The sequence below is a fragment of the Mustela nigripes genome, chromosome 5, assembly GCF_022355385.1.
Source record: "Mustela nigripes isolate SB6536 chromosome 5, MUSNIG.SB6536, whole genome shotgun sequence".
Classification (NCBI taxonomy): domain Eukaryota; kingdom Metazoa; phylum Chordata; class Mammalia; order Carnivora; family Mustelidae; genus Mustela; species Mustela nigripes.
This window is the reverse complement of record NC_081561.1, coordinates 68809664-68823637: the sequence shown is the minus strand read 5'-3', so window position 1 is coordinate 68823637 and position 13974 is coordinate 68809664. Positions and strand designations below refer to the sequence as shown.

The 13974-nt window shown below is 38.3% G+C and overlaps 1 protein-coding gene and 1 pseudogene across 2 annotated transcripts in view; both read left to right on the top strand.

Annotated features, from left to right (window-relative positions):
• CEP85L (centrosomal protein 85 like) overlaps nt 1-13974 on the top strand; it is a 182153-nt gene that overhangs the window by 87367 nt on the left and 80812 nt on the right. For both annotated transcript variants that reach the window (XM_059400619.1, XM_059400617.1), the window contains exon 4: nt 6569-6690. In XM_059400619.1, the coding sequence (XP_059256602.1) occupies nt 6569-6690 (122 nt within the window). The remainder of the gene's footprint in view (nt 1-6568; nt 6691-13974) is intronic.
• Nucleotides 8816-12800, top strand: LOC132018496 (coatomer subunit gamma-2-like; annotated as a pseudogene).

Genomic DNA, 13974 nt, shown 5'->3' with positions numbered 1-13974 from the left:
GATTGAGCCCCGCATCGGGCTCCCTGCTTGGCAGGAAACCTGCTTCTCCCTCTCGCACTCTCCCTGCTTGTATTCCCTCTCTCACTGTGTCTCTCTCTGTCAAATAAATAAATAAAAATCTTTAAAAAAAAAAAACCAAAAACCCTCTCCCAACATTTGCTGTTTTTCAAGTGCCTGTGGCTCAAAATAATGTTTTAAAGGGGCATATTTTGGGGTGCATGTCCAGAATCCCTGCAGCGATATTTGGGGTGGCATATTCTGCTACCCTTCGTTTTGTTATTGCATTCGTGGTGTACACCATTTACTTCATCTAGACTTTTATCTCTGGGTTATTTGCAGATAGAAGATAGTGCCAAAGTGATGAAGAGATATGAAATGACACCAGTTTTAGTTTGCATACAAAAAAAAGATGGTGAACTGGATTTGCTTTACCTAGTTTTTCTATTTCAGAAAGACATACTAAAGTATTTACTGTGATGTAGATTCTTTGGTTCATTTTTTTAAGGTTTTATTTATTTAAGTAATCTCTGCACCCAGCATGGAGCTCAAACTCATGACCCTGAGATCAAGAGTCACACATTCCTGCAACTGAGCCAGCTAGGCACCCATTTATTTTTTAATAGTTTTTCTTCATAGGAGGTTTATTGTGTCTGTTTTATCTTCTTGGTGAATGTTGCTTTTTCCCAGTATAAAACTTTCTCATTTTAAAATTTTTATTTAATTTATCTAAAGGATTTTAAAAAATTTAATCCTTTTTTGGCTAGAATTTTATGACATGCAAGAATGATATTGCCATTCCTGCTTCTCTTTTGTTCATGTTAGCCAGTACTGTGCAAGAGATAGTCTGCAAACCACATTAACTCTCAATCCACAGTAAAACAAAGAAAATATTAATTTTTATCTTGGGCTTGATTTTTCAATAACTTTCACTATGAAGGTTTTAAGGCAATTTCAATTGGCTCCCTTTTTGCGCATATGTTAATGTTCTAAAACTAAGATAATGCTATACAGAACTATTAAGTGTGCATTTGTATATTCTCATGGTTCCTATTGTGTCACTGTCAGGGGGAACATCCCAGGGACTTTTGGGTCCATTGCTTGGAAACTAATGATAATTGATACTAATAGGATTTCTTAAGTTATCTTCAGTTTATCAAATATGTAATTAGAAGAGGATAGTTCCTGTTTTATAAATAAAGGGGAGGAAGCTGTTAACATTTGCTAACACATTACATTGGCAGTTTTTGAAGAATAACCCTCTGAAATGGGACACCTGGGTGTCTCAGGCAGTTAAGTGTCTGGCTTTGGTTCAGGTCATGATCCCGGGGTCCTAGGATCCTAGAATTGAGCCCTGCCAGCCCTGTCTCATCATGTAGGGCTTCCTGCTAAGCAAGGAATCTGCTTCCGCCACCTCCTCCCTACCCCACTACTGCTCCTGCTCTCATTCTCTCAAATAAATAAAATCTTAAAAAGAGAAACCAAAAGTCTGAACTGCTGTTAAGTTATAATAAAAATAAGTTTTCACAATTGTTCCCTTTCTGTATTTCTTTAGTAGTATAACATTGTTTATATTGTATGCAAGGTCAAAAAGGTATGGTCACTGCTTTGCTAGTTGAGAATTTACAATATAATTTTTTAAAAAAATCTCTTAAATACCTGTTTCAAGTTGCATTTTATAATTTTGTCTATATAGCTTTATTTCATAATAATATGGCCTTATTTTAAAAGCCTTAGATAAAAAAAAAATGACTCCATAATTGTCATTTTTAGTGGTGGGCAGTTATAAAAAATTTAAAAATTACTTTTACACCTGCAGTATTTGGTTGTGTGTCAGATTTTGTGTTCTCCTTTTTAAACTGTTTTTATGAATCAGGGTTGAAATTTAATAAGGAGGACTATCATGATACTTATTTAGGTAATTCTTTGTATGTTACATTTTTAAAAAATTAAGGTGTAATTAACATTTAATATTATACTAGTTTTAGGTATATGACACAATGATTTGGTATTTGTATATGCTGTGAAATGATCACCACTATGTCTAGTTACCATCTATCACCATACAAAACTACAAAAAAATTTTTCTTATGATGGGAACTTTTGATATTTACTAACTTTCAGTACCTTTTTTTTTAAAAAAAAATATTAGAGCATCTTATTTACAGGGGAAGGCTTTCTTTTTTTAAATTTTTTTAAATTAAATTTATTTATTTTCAGAAAAACAGTATTCATTATTTTTTCTCCACACCCAGTGCTCCATGCAATCCGTGCCCTCTATAATACCCACCACCTGGTACCCCAACCTCCCACCTCCCCGCCACTTCAAACCCCTCAGATTGTTTTTCAGAGTCCATAGTCTCTCATGGTTCACCTCCCTTTCCAATTTTCCCCAACTCCCTTCTCCTCTCTAAATCCCCTTGTCCTCTATGATATTTGTTATGCTCCACAAATAAGTGAAACCATATGATAGTTGACTCTCTCTGCTTGACTTATTTCACTCAGCATAATCTCTTCCAGTCCCATCCATGTTGCTACAAAAGTTGGGTATTCATCCTTTCTGATGGAGGCATAATACTCCATAGTGTATATGGACCACATCTTCCTTATCCATTTGTCCGTTGAAGGGCATCTTGGTTCTTTCCATAGTTTGGCGACCGTGGCCATTGCTGCTATCTATGAAAGACCCACAGCAAATATCATCCTCAATGGGAAAAAGCTTGCAGCCTTCCCGTTGAGATCAGGAACAAGACAAGGATGCCCACTTTCACCACTCCTGTTCAACATAGTATTAGAAGTCCTAGCAACAGCAATCAGACAACAAAGAGAAATAAAAGGTAATCCAAATTGGCAATGAAGAAGTCAAACTCTCTCTATTCGCAGATGACATGATTCTTTATATAGAAAACCCAAAAGACTCCACCCCCAAACTACTAGAACTCAAACAGCACTTCAGCAATGTGGCAGGATACAAAGTCAATGTACAGAAATCAATGGCTTTCTTATACACTAACAATGAAAATACAGAAAGGCAAATTAGAGAATCGATTCCATTTACTATAGCACTAAGAACCATAAGATATACCTGGGAATAAACCTAACAAAAGAGGTAAAGGATCTGTACTTGAGGAACTACAGAACACTCATGAAAGAAATTGAAGAAGACACAAAAAGATGGAAGACCATTCCATGATCTTGGATCGGAAGAATAAACATTGTTAAAATATCTATATATACTGCCTAGAGCAATATATACTTTTAATGCCATTCTGATCAAAATTCCACTGGTATTCTTCAAAGAGCTGGAGCAAATAATCCAAAAATTTGTATGGAATCAGAAGAGACCCCAAATCGCTAAGGAAATGTTGAAAAAGAAAAATAAAACTGGGGGCATCACGTTACCTGATTTCTCATTTTCTTTATTCCTCTTTGCTCAGTTTCATAGCGCAATTTTGATTTGTTTTCCAAAGGGTGTAGGTCAAGGGATCTACAAATCAGATGAGTAAATTTTCATATTTTGTTTTATGTATATTCATAGAAGTATCTGGCAAGTATTTTAGCAGTGCATTCTGCAAGTGATTCCAGTGCTATACACCCAAGTGGTATCGTTATTTGCTTTTCTCTTGAAAAATCTCCTTTTCTTCCCCTTTACTCTCTTTCTTGATGCCAACAAGTGTTTCAAAACAAGAAAAGGCTTCTCCTTAAGAGGTTGTCTCCTGTGGGGAAATTCTTTAGCAGATGACTTACGAAGAGTAGAAAAGTTAATGTTTTCTTTACAAGATCATCGTGATGCTTGGGCACTTTTTGTTGATGTTGTTTTTGTTGACTTTTGAGTTGTGGACACTTGTCTTACTGAAATAGGCGAAAGATACAGGAGGTAAAACATAGCTTCAGATATTATGGTATCAGTCATTCCTGATGTGTGATACTTAGAAATAGAGGAACCCTTTTTAGATCTTTGGAAGAGGAGACGATAACTCAGTGTGTATATGTATATATATTATGTGTGTGTGTGTGTGTGTGTGTGTGTGTGTGTGTGTGTGTGTGTATTCACTTTTAGGCACCAAATAAATGGAAATATTTGGTATTATAAATTCTAGCACAAATGGTTTACCAAATCATTCTGATAATTTCCAGATCTTACATTGAGTTTTGAAATTGTTGATATACTCTTTTGTTTTGCTTAGCTTTTACTAGTTTTAATGAATTCCTGCTTGAGTTATAACTTGACAAAATAAATTTCATTAAGTGACTTACCCACTAAATTGATAGTCATTAAATAACTTGGGAGTTTCAGTAAGTAGAGACTATCTCATCGAATCAGCAATATTTATGGTGCTGAATCCTCTCTCAGCTCCTAAGAGCAGTTATTTTCAAAAATATTTTCAGGGGTGCCTGGGTGGCTCAGTCAGTTAAGCATCTACTTTTGGCTCAAGTTCATGATCTTGCAGACCTGGGGGTCGAGCCCCGTATCAGGCTTTCTGCTTAGGGGGGATTCTGTTTCTCCCCCTCTTTCTCTGCCCCTCCCCCTCCACTCATGCTCTCTCATTTTCTCTCTCTCAAATACGTAAAATCTTTAAAAAAATGTTTTCATCCCTTGTGATGATATGAAATTTTCTGAATACCTTATTTAGGCCATAGTGGACACAGTGGGTTACTTAAGATAACATGCTCTTTTGTTGGAGTGCCCAGGATTCAAACCTGTTTAGTTCTGCCAACTATTATAAGCTGGTAGGTAGTGTTGAGATGGAAACATTTTGGAGGATTGACTAGTGCAGTGTAGGGAACCAAGTAATCAGAAAGGATACCATTTATGGATGGAGCATCTTGAAAACCCCTTTTAATGCCAGAAACTCTTGATTTGTTGGATACTGGAGAACCTTCCAGGGGTTTGGGCAACAGCTAATTAGCAACCACATTAAAAACACTTTAGTATTGTAGCAACTAACATATCTCTGCTAGGGCATATGGCTGAATATTAGTCTGGGTTGTATGTTAGGCAAAGGAAAGAATGAAATTCAGACTAACCTGCCCCTTGTAACCCTATGTCACTTAAACTCCAAATATCTGCGCATATGACAAAGCTATATATCCTGTTATCTCATAGTTTCTGTCCTTTCTCGTCTGTTCATCTTGTTTTGTCTGTCTTCTGCCTGAAATAACTTGTCTTGGTATTACTTGAAAATAATAATTTAAAGGGTTAATCTAGGACTAGTTGGTGTCACAAAATTAGTGGTTTATTTGGAAGTAGGTCTTGCCGGTAACGCCCTTGGAAAACAAAGAATAAAAATATCACTGCACATTTGAATTTTCCTAAAGTTGCTTTGGAGTGTTTCCGTGGGATTATTTAGCTTGCCAAGGAATTTATTCCTTGTTTTGGATATTCCTTGGTATTGGATTTACTAGTTGTATTAGTTTCCTGCAGCTGCCATAACAAAGGATACAAACACAACAGAAATTTATTGTCTCACAGTCCTGGAAGTTAGAAGTCCAGAATCAAGGTGTTGGCTCAGTTGGTTTCTTCTGAAGCCTATGAAGAAGAATCTTATATTCTATGCTGAGTTACTAGTGGTTTCCTGACAATCTTCTGTGTTGCTTGGTGTGTAGATGCATCACTGCTATCTCTGCTTTCATCTTCAGATGGTGTTCTCTCTGTATCTCTTTATAGTCTTCTGTGTGTACTTGTGTTCAAATTTCACCTTTACATAGGACACCAGTCATTTTGGATTAGGGCCCACCCCAGTGACTTCATCTTAACTTGACTATGTCTGTAAAGACCCTGTTCCCAAAGAAGGTTACATCCTGAGGTACTTAGGGGTTAGTACTTCAACATACCTTTTTGAGGAGATAAAATTCAGTCTATGGCTACTAGTATATTAAGGTTTTCTTTTTTGTTTCAATCATAGGAATTTGAGGATAACTGCCATATTGGTTTTTATCAGTATTGATTTCTCTTAAATATTTGAAATTTCTCTTAAATTCTAAGCACACTTTTTCTAAATGATGTAATTACTGGAGGCCAGTAATCACCCAACCAGATTATACCTGTTTAAGTCCTATTTTCTATAAATATGTTTACTATTTTGTGAAAGTATTTTTGCTTTTGAAATTTTAATGTAAATAAATCTGATGTGATAGGTGACAATTTGAAGTCTGTATGCTACAGGTACTAATTTTTATTTCCTTGTGGAAACCTTTCATATAATGTTTGTCTAGTCTAACCATGGCACATTTTCTTATTGTACTTCTTCTTTAAGCAGTGAGTGATTAATCTCTCATTTCATGAAAGTTTACACAAGATAATGAGAATAAGATCTTATTTATAGTGTTAAAAAAACAGATTAAATATTCTATTGTCACCAGTTATTAGACTTGTACTTTTACTTCACTTCCTTGAAATTCTTCTAAGTTATGTTGTATTCACAAGTATGATTTCAGACAGTCTTAAAAAAAAAAATCAAAGAGAGAGTTCTCTGTTTTTAATGAAAATCATTGGGAAAGTATTACATACCATTGAAATATTCTTTTTAAACACTTTAAGTATACTAATATTATAAATATATTTGTGCAGGTTTTGACTGGATTGTCTCGTCAAAGTTATTCACCTTCTGGCTATCAGGATTTCAGTAAGTGGGAATCAGTGCTGAAAATAAAAGAAGGACTGCTAAGGCAAAAAGAAATTGTAATTGATCGGTGAGTCTGTTTTGGTTTTTTTTATTACTAAATATTTTAGGCATACAGAAATGTAGATCATGAAAAAAATACCTTTGTATCCACTACTTAGAGTTTAAGAAATATCATCTTACAAATACAGTGATATCTCATGTCTGTCCTTCCCTCATCTCATCCCCTCTACAAAGCTCTGAACCTCTGTGAGAACAGGGTTGGTCTCTTGGTCCATCTTTCTGTTTTCTACCACCCTCCTGTTTACATTAGAGTAACTCATTTGGAAACTCCTTTATGTCTTTATACATGTAGAAAGTTAGTTGCAATGCTAACGAATTATCAAAGATACAGGTGTATCTTTGTGTTTTACACTTGGAAACTATCAAATTGGAAAACTACTTTAAAGTGCTAATACTTAAACTAATGTATGTTAGATCTGAAGATGCAAAAACTATGAACATCATGAATGTTTAAAATTAAATCACTTACAGGTAAACATTTTAGAAATTTTGGAGGACAGGCTAATTCAAAGACTTAAATGTATTTAAGAGTCAAAATTTTGAAAGATTTTGTTTAAATATTTACCAGTTTTTTTTTTTAGTTTTTTTTTATTAATTTTTTATTTTTTATAAACATATATTTTTATCCCCAGGGGTACAGGTCTGTGAATCACCAGGTTTACACACTTCACAGCACTCACCAAAGCACATACCCTCCCCAATGTCCATAATCCCACCCCCTTCTCCCAAACCCCCTCCCCCCAGCAACCCTCAGTTTGTTTTGTGAGATTAAGAGTCACTTATGGTTTGTCTCCCTCCCAATCCCATCTTGTTTCATTTATTCTTCTCCTACCCACTTAAGCCCCCATGTTGCATCACCACTTCCTCATATCAGGGAGATCATATGATAGTTGACTTTCTCTGCTTGACTTATTTCGCTAAGCATGATATGCTCTAGTTCCATCCATGTTGTCGCAAATGGCAAGATTTCATTTCTTTTGATAGCTGCATAGTATTCCATTGTGTATATATACCACATCTTCTTGATCCATTCATCTGTTGATGGACATCTAGGTTCTTTCCATAGTTTGGCTATTGTGGACATTGCTGCTATAAACATTCGGGTGCACGTGCCCCTTTGGATCACTATGTTTGTATCTTTAGGGTAAATACCCAATAGTGCAATTGCTGGGTCATAGGGCAGTTCTATTTTCAACATTTTGAGGAACCTCCATGCTGTTTTCCAGAGTGGCTGCACCAGCTTGCATTCCCACCAACAGTGTAGGAGGGTTCCCCTTTCTCCGCATCCTCGCCAGCATCTGTCATTTCCTGACTTGTTGATTTTAGCTATTCTGACTGGTGTGAGGTGATATCTCATTGTGGTTTTGATTTGTATTTCCCTGTTTTAAGCAGTATTTTTTATATTTACCAGTTTTAAGCAGGACCTACTGGAGTGACATTTGGGTGGCTCAGTCGGTTAAGCGTCTGCCTTGCTCAGGTTGTGATCCCAGGGTCGTGGGATAGAGCCCAGCATTGAGCTCCCTGCTAAGTGGGGAACCTGCTTCTTCCTCTCCCACTCCCCCTGCTTGTGTTCACTCTCTTGCTTTCTCTCTCTCTGTCAAATAAATAAATAAGATCTTAAAAAACAAACAAAACCCTTCGTGAGAGGCAGGGCGGGGGCGGGGGTTCTTCATGCTCACCTGGGAGGAGAGACCACTACTCTGTGAAGTAGAAGCCTTCTTATTTCTGTACTTAATAAATTTTTGCCCTTTTCCCTAAATGGCTTGCCCTTGAATTCCTTCTCACACAAAATCAAGAAGCCTCCTGGCCTGAAGCCCTCCCTTTTGAGGCTCTGCCTCTCTGGCATCACTTGCATACTTGATAAATGAAGATTCTAGAAGATATGTGATTGAGTTTATGAAAAGCTAAGCTGTTTCACAGTGAAGAGATGGGATGATGGAAGCAGGTCACAGAAGCGACGTTGCTGGAGGAGGGGGATCGTGAGCCAAGGAATGTGGGTAGCCTCTGACAGTTGGAAGAGGCAAGGAAATGGATTCACCCCTACAGCCTCCAAAAAAGAATGTAACCCTGCCAATGCCTTGATGTTATCCCGTGAGACCCGCATTGCATTTCTAATTTACAAACTTCTGACTAAGGATATGACTGGAAAGAAAGATGCGTACCGAGGCCCAGCCATCAGGGCTCTCTGCAGAATCACTAATGGAATAATGTTGCAGGCCATCGAGAGTTACATGAAGCAGGCCATTATGGATAAAGTCTCCAGCGTATTCAGCTCCACACTGGTGTCTTCCTTACACATGAAGATAAGCCATGATGTGGTTAAGCGCTGGGTCAACAAAGCCCAAGAAGCCGCTTCCAGCGACAACATTATGGTCCAGTAACATGCATTGGGAGTCCTGTATCACCTCGAAAAGAACGAACGCCTTGCTGTTTCTAAGATGTTGAATAAATTTACTAAATCCGGTCTCAAATCTCAGTTTGCTTACTGCATGCTGATCCGAATTGCCAGTCACTTACTAAAAGAAAATGAAGAGGGCCATGAAAGTCCACTCTTTGATTTCATTGAGAGCTGCTTGTGAAATAAACATGAAATGGTTATTTATGAAGCTGTGTCAGCTGTCATCCATCTTCCTAACTGTACTGCAAGGGAGTTGGCACCTGCCATTTCAGTTCTTCAACTTTTCTGTAGCTCTCCTAAGCCAGCTTTGAGATACACAGCGGTGAGGATCTTGAACAAGGTGGCAATGAAACACCCCTCTGCTGTTATTGCCTGCAGTCTGGACTCAGAAAACTTGATCACAGACTCAAACAGAAGCATTGCTAGTCTGGCCATTACTACACTCCTCAAAAACAGGGAGTGAGAGCAGTGTGGACAGGCTCATGAAGCAGGTATCTCCTTTTGTGTCTGAAATCTCAGATGAGTTCAGGGTGACGGTTGTGCAGGTAATTAACACTCACTCTCAGAAATACCCTCAAAAGCACAGTGTCATGATCACTTTCCTCTCCAACATGCCCTGAGATGATGGAGGCTTTGAATATAAGTGGACAATGGTGGACTGCATAATCAGCATTGTGGAAGAGAAGCCTGAGGGTAAAGAAGCAGGTCTAGCCCACCTTTGTGAATTCATTGAGGACTGTGAACACACTGTTCTGGCTACTAAGATTCTACTAAGATTTTGCTGGGCAAAGAGGGCCTCAGAATTCCTGTCCCCTCCAAGAATATCTGCTTTATTTTTAATAAGGTCGTACTGGAGAATGAGGCTGTCAGAGCTGCTGCTGTGAGTGCTTTGGCTAAATCTGGGCTCAAAATGAGAATCTTCTCCCAAATGTCCTAGTACTCCTACAAAGGTGTATGATGGACGATGAGGTTTGGGACAGGGCTACTTTCTACTTGAATGTGCTCCAGGAGAGGCAGGTGGCACTGAATGCTATGTACATCTTCAACGACCTCACCATCTCAGTGCCAGGGATGGAGAAAGCCCTCCACCAGTACACACTGGAGCCTGCAGAGAAGCCCTTTGACGTGAAGTCTTTTCCTCTTGTTATGGCCCATGTCTTTGAGCAGAAAGCAGAAATTACACTTGGGGCCACTTAGCCAAAGAAGTTGGCTCCTTCCAGGCAAGACATTTTCCAAGAACAATTGGCTGTCATTCCTGAGTTTATGGATCTGGGACCCTTGTTCACGTCTTCTGAGCCTGTTCAATTTATGGAAGCAGAGACGGAATATTTTGTTCCTTGTATCAAGCACATGTTTACCAATCACATCGTGTTCCAGTTTGACTGCTCCAGTACTCTTAACGACCAGCTGCTGGAGAAAGGGACCGTGCAGGTGGAGCCATTGGGTTCCTTGAGGTGCTGTGTTGTATCCCAGCCCCGAGCCCTGCTTACAATCAGCCAGAAATATGTTAGTTTGGTTCACCTGCCTGATGATGATTCGACTGCAGTTGCAGCCACCTTTAGCTGCACCATGAAGTTCACATTCCGGGACTGTGACCCTGACATTGGGGTTCTGGCTGAGGAGGGCTATGATGATGGGTACATGCTGGAAGATCTTGAAGTGACTGTGTCTGACCACATTCAGAAAGTACTGAAGCCTAATTTTGCTGCTGCTTGGGAAGAGGTGGGAGGCCCTCACCACAGGCTGCATGCCCAGAAATGTGATATTATTGATAGCTTCTTTGAGAGTTTTCACAGAAATTTGTATAGAATCAGAAGAGATCCCAAATCGCTAAGGAAATGTTGAAAAAGAAAAATAAAACTGGGGGCATCATGTTACCTGATTTCAAGCTTTATTACAAAGCTGTGATCACCAAGACAGCATGGTACTGGCATAAAAACAGACCCATAGACCAGTGGAACAGAGTAGAGAGCCCAGATATGGACCCTCAATTCTATGGTCAATTAATCTTCAACAAAACAGGAAAAAATATACAGTGGAAAAAAGACCGTCTCTTCAATAAATGGTGCTGGGAAAACTGGACAGCTATGTGTAGAAGAATGAAACTTGACCATTCTCGTACACCGTACACAAAGATAAACTCAAAATGGATAAAAGACCTCAACGTGAGACAGGAATCCATCAGAATCCTAGAGGAGATCATAGGCAGTAATCTCTTCGATATCAGCCACAGCAACTTCTTTCAAGATATGTCTCCAAAGGCAAAGGAAACAAAAGCGAAAATAAATTTTTGGGACTTCATCAAAATCAAAAGCTTCTGCACAGCAAAGGAAACAGTCAAAAAAACAAAGAGGCAAACCATGGAATGGGAGAAGATATTTGCAAATGACAGTACAGACAAAAGGTTGATATCCAGGATCTATAATGAACTTCTCAAACTCAACACACACTAAACAGGCAAACACATCAAAAAATGGGCAGAAGATATGAACAGACACTTCTCCAATGAAGACGTACAAATGGCTATCAGACACATGAAAAAATGTTCATCATCACTAGCCATCAGGGAGATTCAAATTAAAACCACATTGAGATATCACCTTACACCAGTTAGACTGGCCAAAATTAACAAGACAGGAAACAACATGTGTTGGAGAGGATGCAGAGAAAGGGGAGCCCTCTTCCACTGTTGGTGGGAATGCAAGTTGGTGCAGCCTCTTTGGAGAACAGTGTGGAGATTCCTCAAGAAACTAAAAATAGAACTTCCCTATGACCCTGCAATTGCACTCCTGGGTATTTACCCCAAAGATACAGATGTTGTGAAAAGAAGGGCCATCTATAACCCAATGTTTATAGCAGCAATGGCCACGGTCACCAAACTATGGAAAGAACCAAAATGCCCTTCAACAGACGAATGGATAAGGAAGATGTGGTCCATATACACTATGGAGTATTATGCCTCCATCAGAAAGGATGAATACCCAAATTTTGTAGCAACATGGATGGGACTGGAAGAGATTATGCTGAGTGACATAAGTCAAGCAGAGAGAGTCAATTATATGGTTTCACTTATTTGTGGAGCATAACAAATATCATGGAGGACAAGGGGAGTTAGAGAGGAGAAGGGAGTTGGGGGAAATTGGAAGGGGAGCTGAATCATCAGAGACTATGGACTCTGTAAAACAATCTGAGGGTTTTGAAGTGGCAGGGGGGTGGGAGGTTGGGGGTACCAGGTGGTGGGTATTATAGAGGGCATGGATTACATGGAGCACTGGGTGTGGTGAAAAAATAATGAATACTGTTTTTCTGAAAATAAATAAATTAATTTAAAATATATATAATATATATTTCCTAACTTCTTATACTGCAGAAGAATACTAAGGAAATAATCCAAAATAATTCAAGTTTCTCAGTTTTGCAGTTCTTAATCCGGTCTCATTCATCTATGCAGTGCCCTTCTTATGCCTAGTTTTAGAGCATGAGAATTAATTGGATGAAGATATGTAAAAGCCCTAATATGGCCTGATGCATAGACACCATTAGCAAGCAGTGGCCACATATACACCATTTGTAAATAATAGTTATGTTTCTAAGCTTGCCTCTCCTCAGTGGACTCTGAGCCCCCTCACAGAAAAGACTGTTTTTTAAACATTTCATTACTCATAACAGGTATTCAACCAGCATTCACTCAAGAGAAAAAGCTTCATTTTAATGGATAAAAGGTTAAGGTTGCTGGTTAGCCTATGCTGTTACTGGTAGTAGTAGTTCTTTTGATGGTTTGCACTTTGTGATTGCTTAGCTTTTGCTACTGGATTGATCAGCTAAAATTTAGGGGTATCAGTGCACTTGAGACTGATGCAGAGAGGAAACCATTATACTTTCTGCAATGACACAGTAAATTATTGCCATTAGTAAATGACACTGGCAGTCTAGCGAGGAATTCTCATTTTGTTATACTTGCAATTTGCAGTATATATGTTTCTTCTTCAATTGTATGTGATACTAAAATCTATTGTAACTGTACTAGTAAGCTTTTAAAATCAATAATGCATTCTTTGGTATAATGTGGATACTTTATTGAATTCATAATGTCATTCTAATTCATATCTGCTTTATAAGCTAAGATTTTTTATCAGATTTCTCAAAGCAAAGCTGAGATGTACATACCATGGTTACTAAAAATTATTGAAATCCCAGCCTTATGGATTTTGATCAATTAACATGAGATTTTGTTCATTGCAACTTATGGTACATGCCTTTTACTTTGAGAAGAACTTCATGATGCAAGAGTATTTTCCATCACAGGTGTTGAAGTGAGATTTGATTATCTTTATCAGCTGATTTGAGTATTTAAATACAGTTTCAATAGTTCATTTTTAGGTGAGTTATTTTGGTGGTTTACCTAGGCATATAGTATTTAGAATTAATTTCTAAATCCACAGTTGATCATTGAGCAACATCGGGGTTAGGGATCCTGACCCCCTGCACAGTTGAAAATCCATGTATAACTGTTGACTTCTCAAAACTTAAGTACTAATAGCCTACTGTTGACCTGAAGCCTTACTGATGACATAGTCAATGAATGCTTGCATTGTGTGTTGTATGTATTATATATTGTACTCTTACAGCAAATCAGAGAAAAGAAAATGTTAAGAAAACCATAAGGGGGGCACCTGGGTGCCTCAGTGGGTTAAGGCCTCTGCCTTCGGCTCAGGTCATGATCCCAGGGTCCTGGGATCGAGCCCCACATCGGGCTCTCTGCTCAGCAGGGAGCCTGCTTCTTCCTCTCTCTCTGCCTGCCTCTCTGCCTACTTGTGATCTCTCTGTCAAATAAATAAAATAAAATACTAAAAAAAAAAAAAAAAAAAAGAAAACCATAAGGAAGCAAAAATG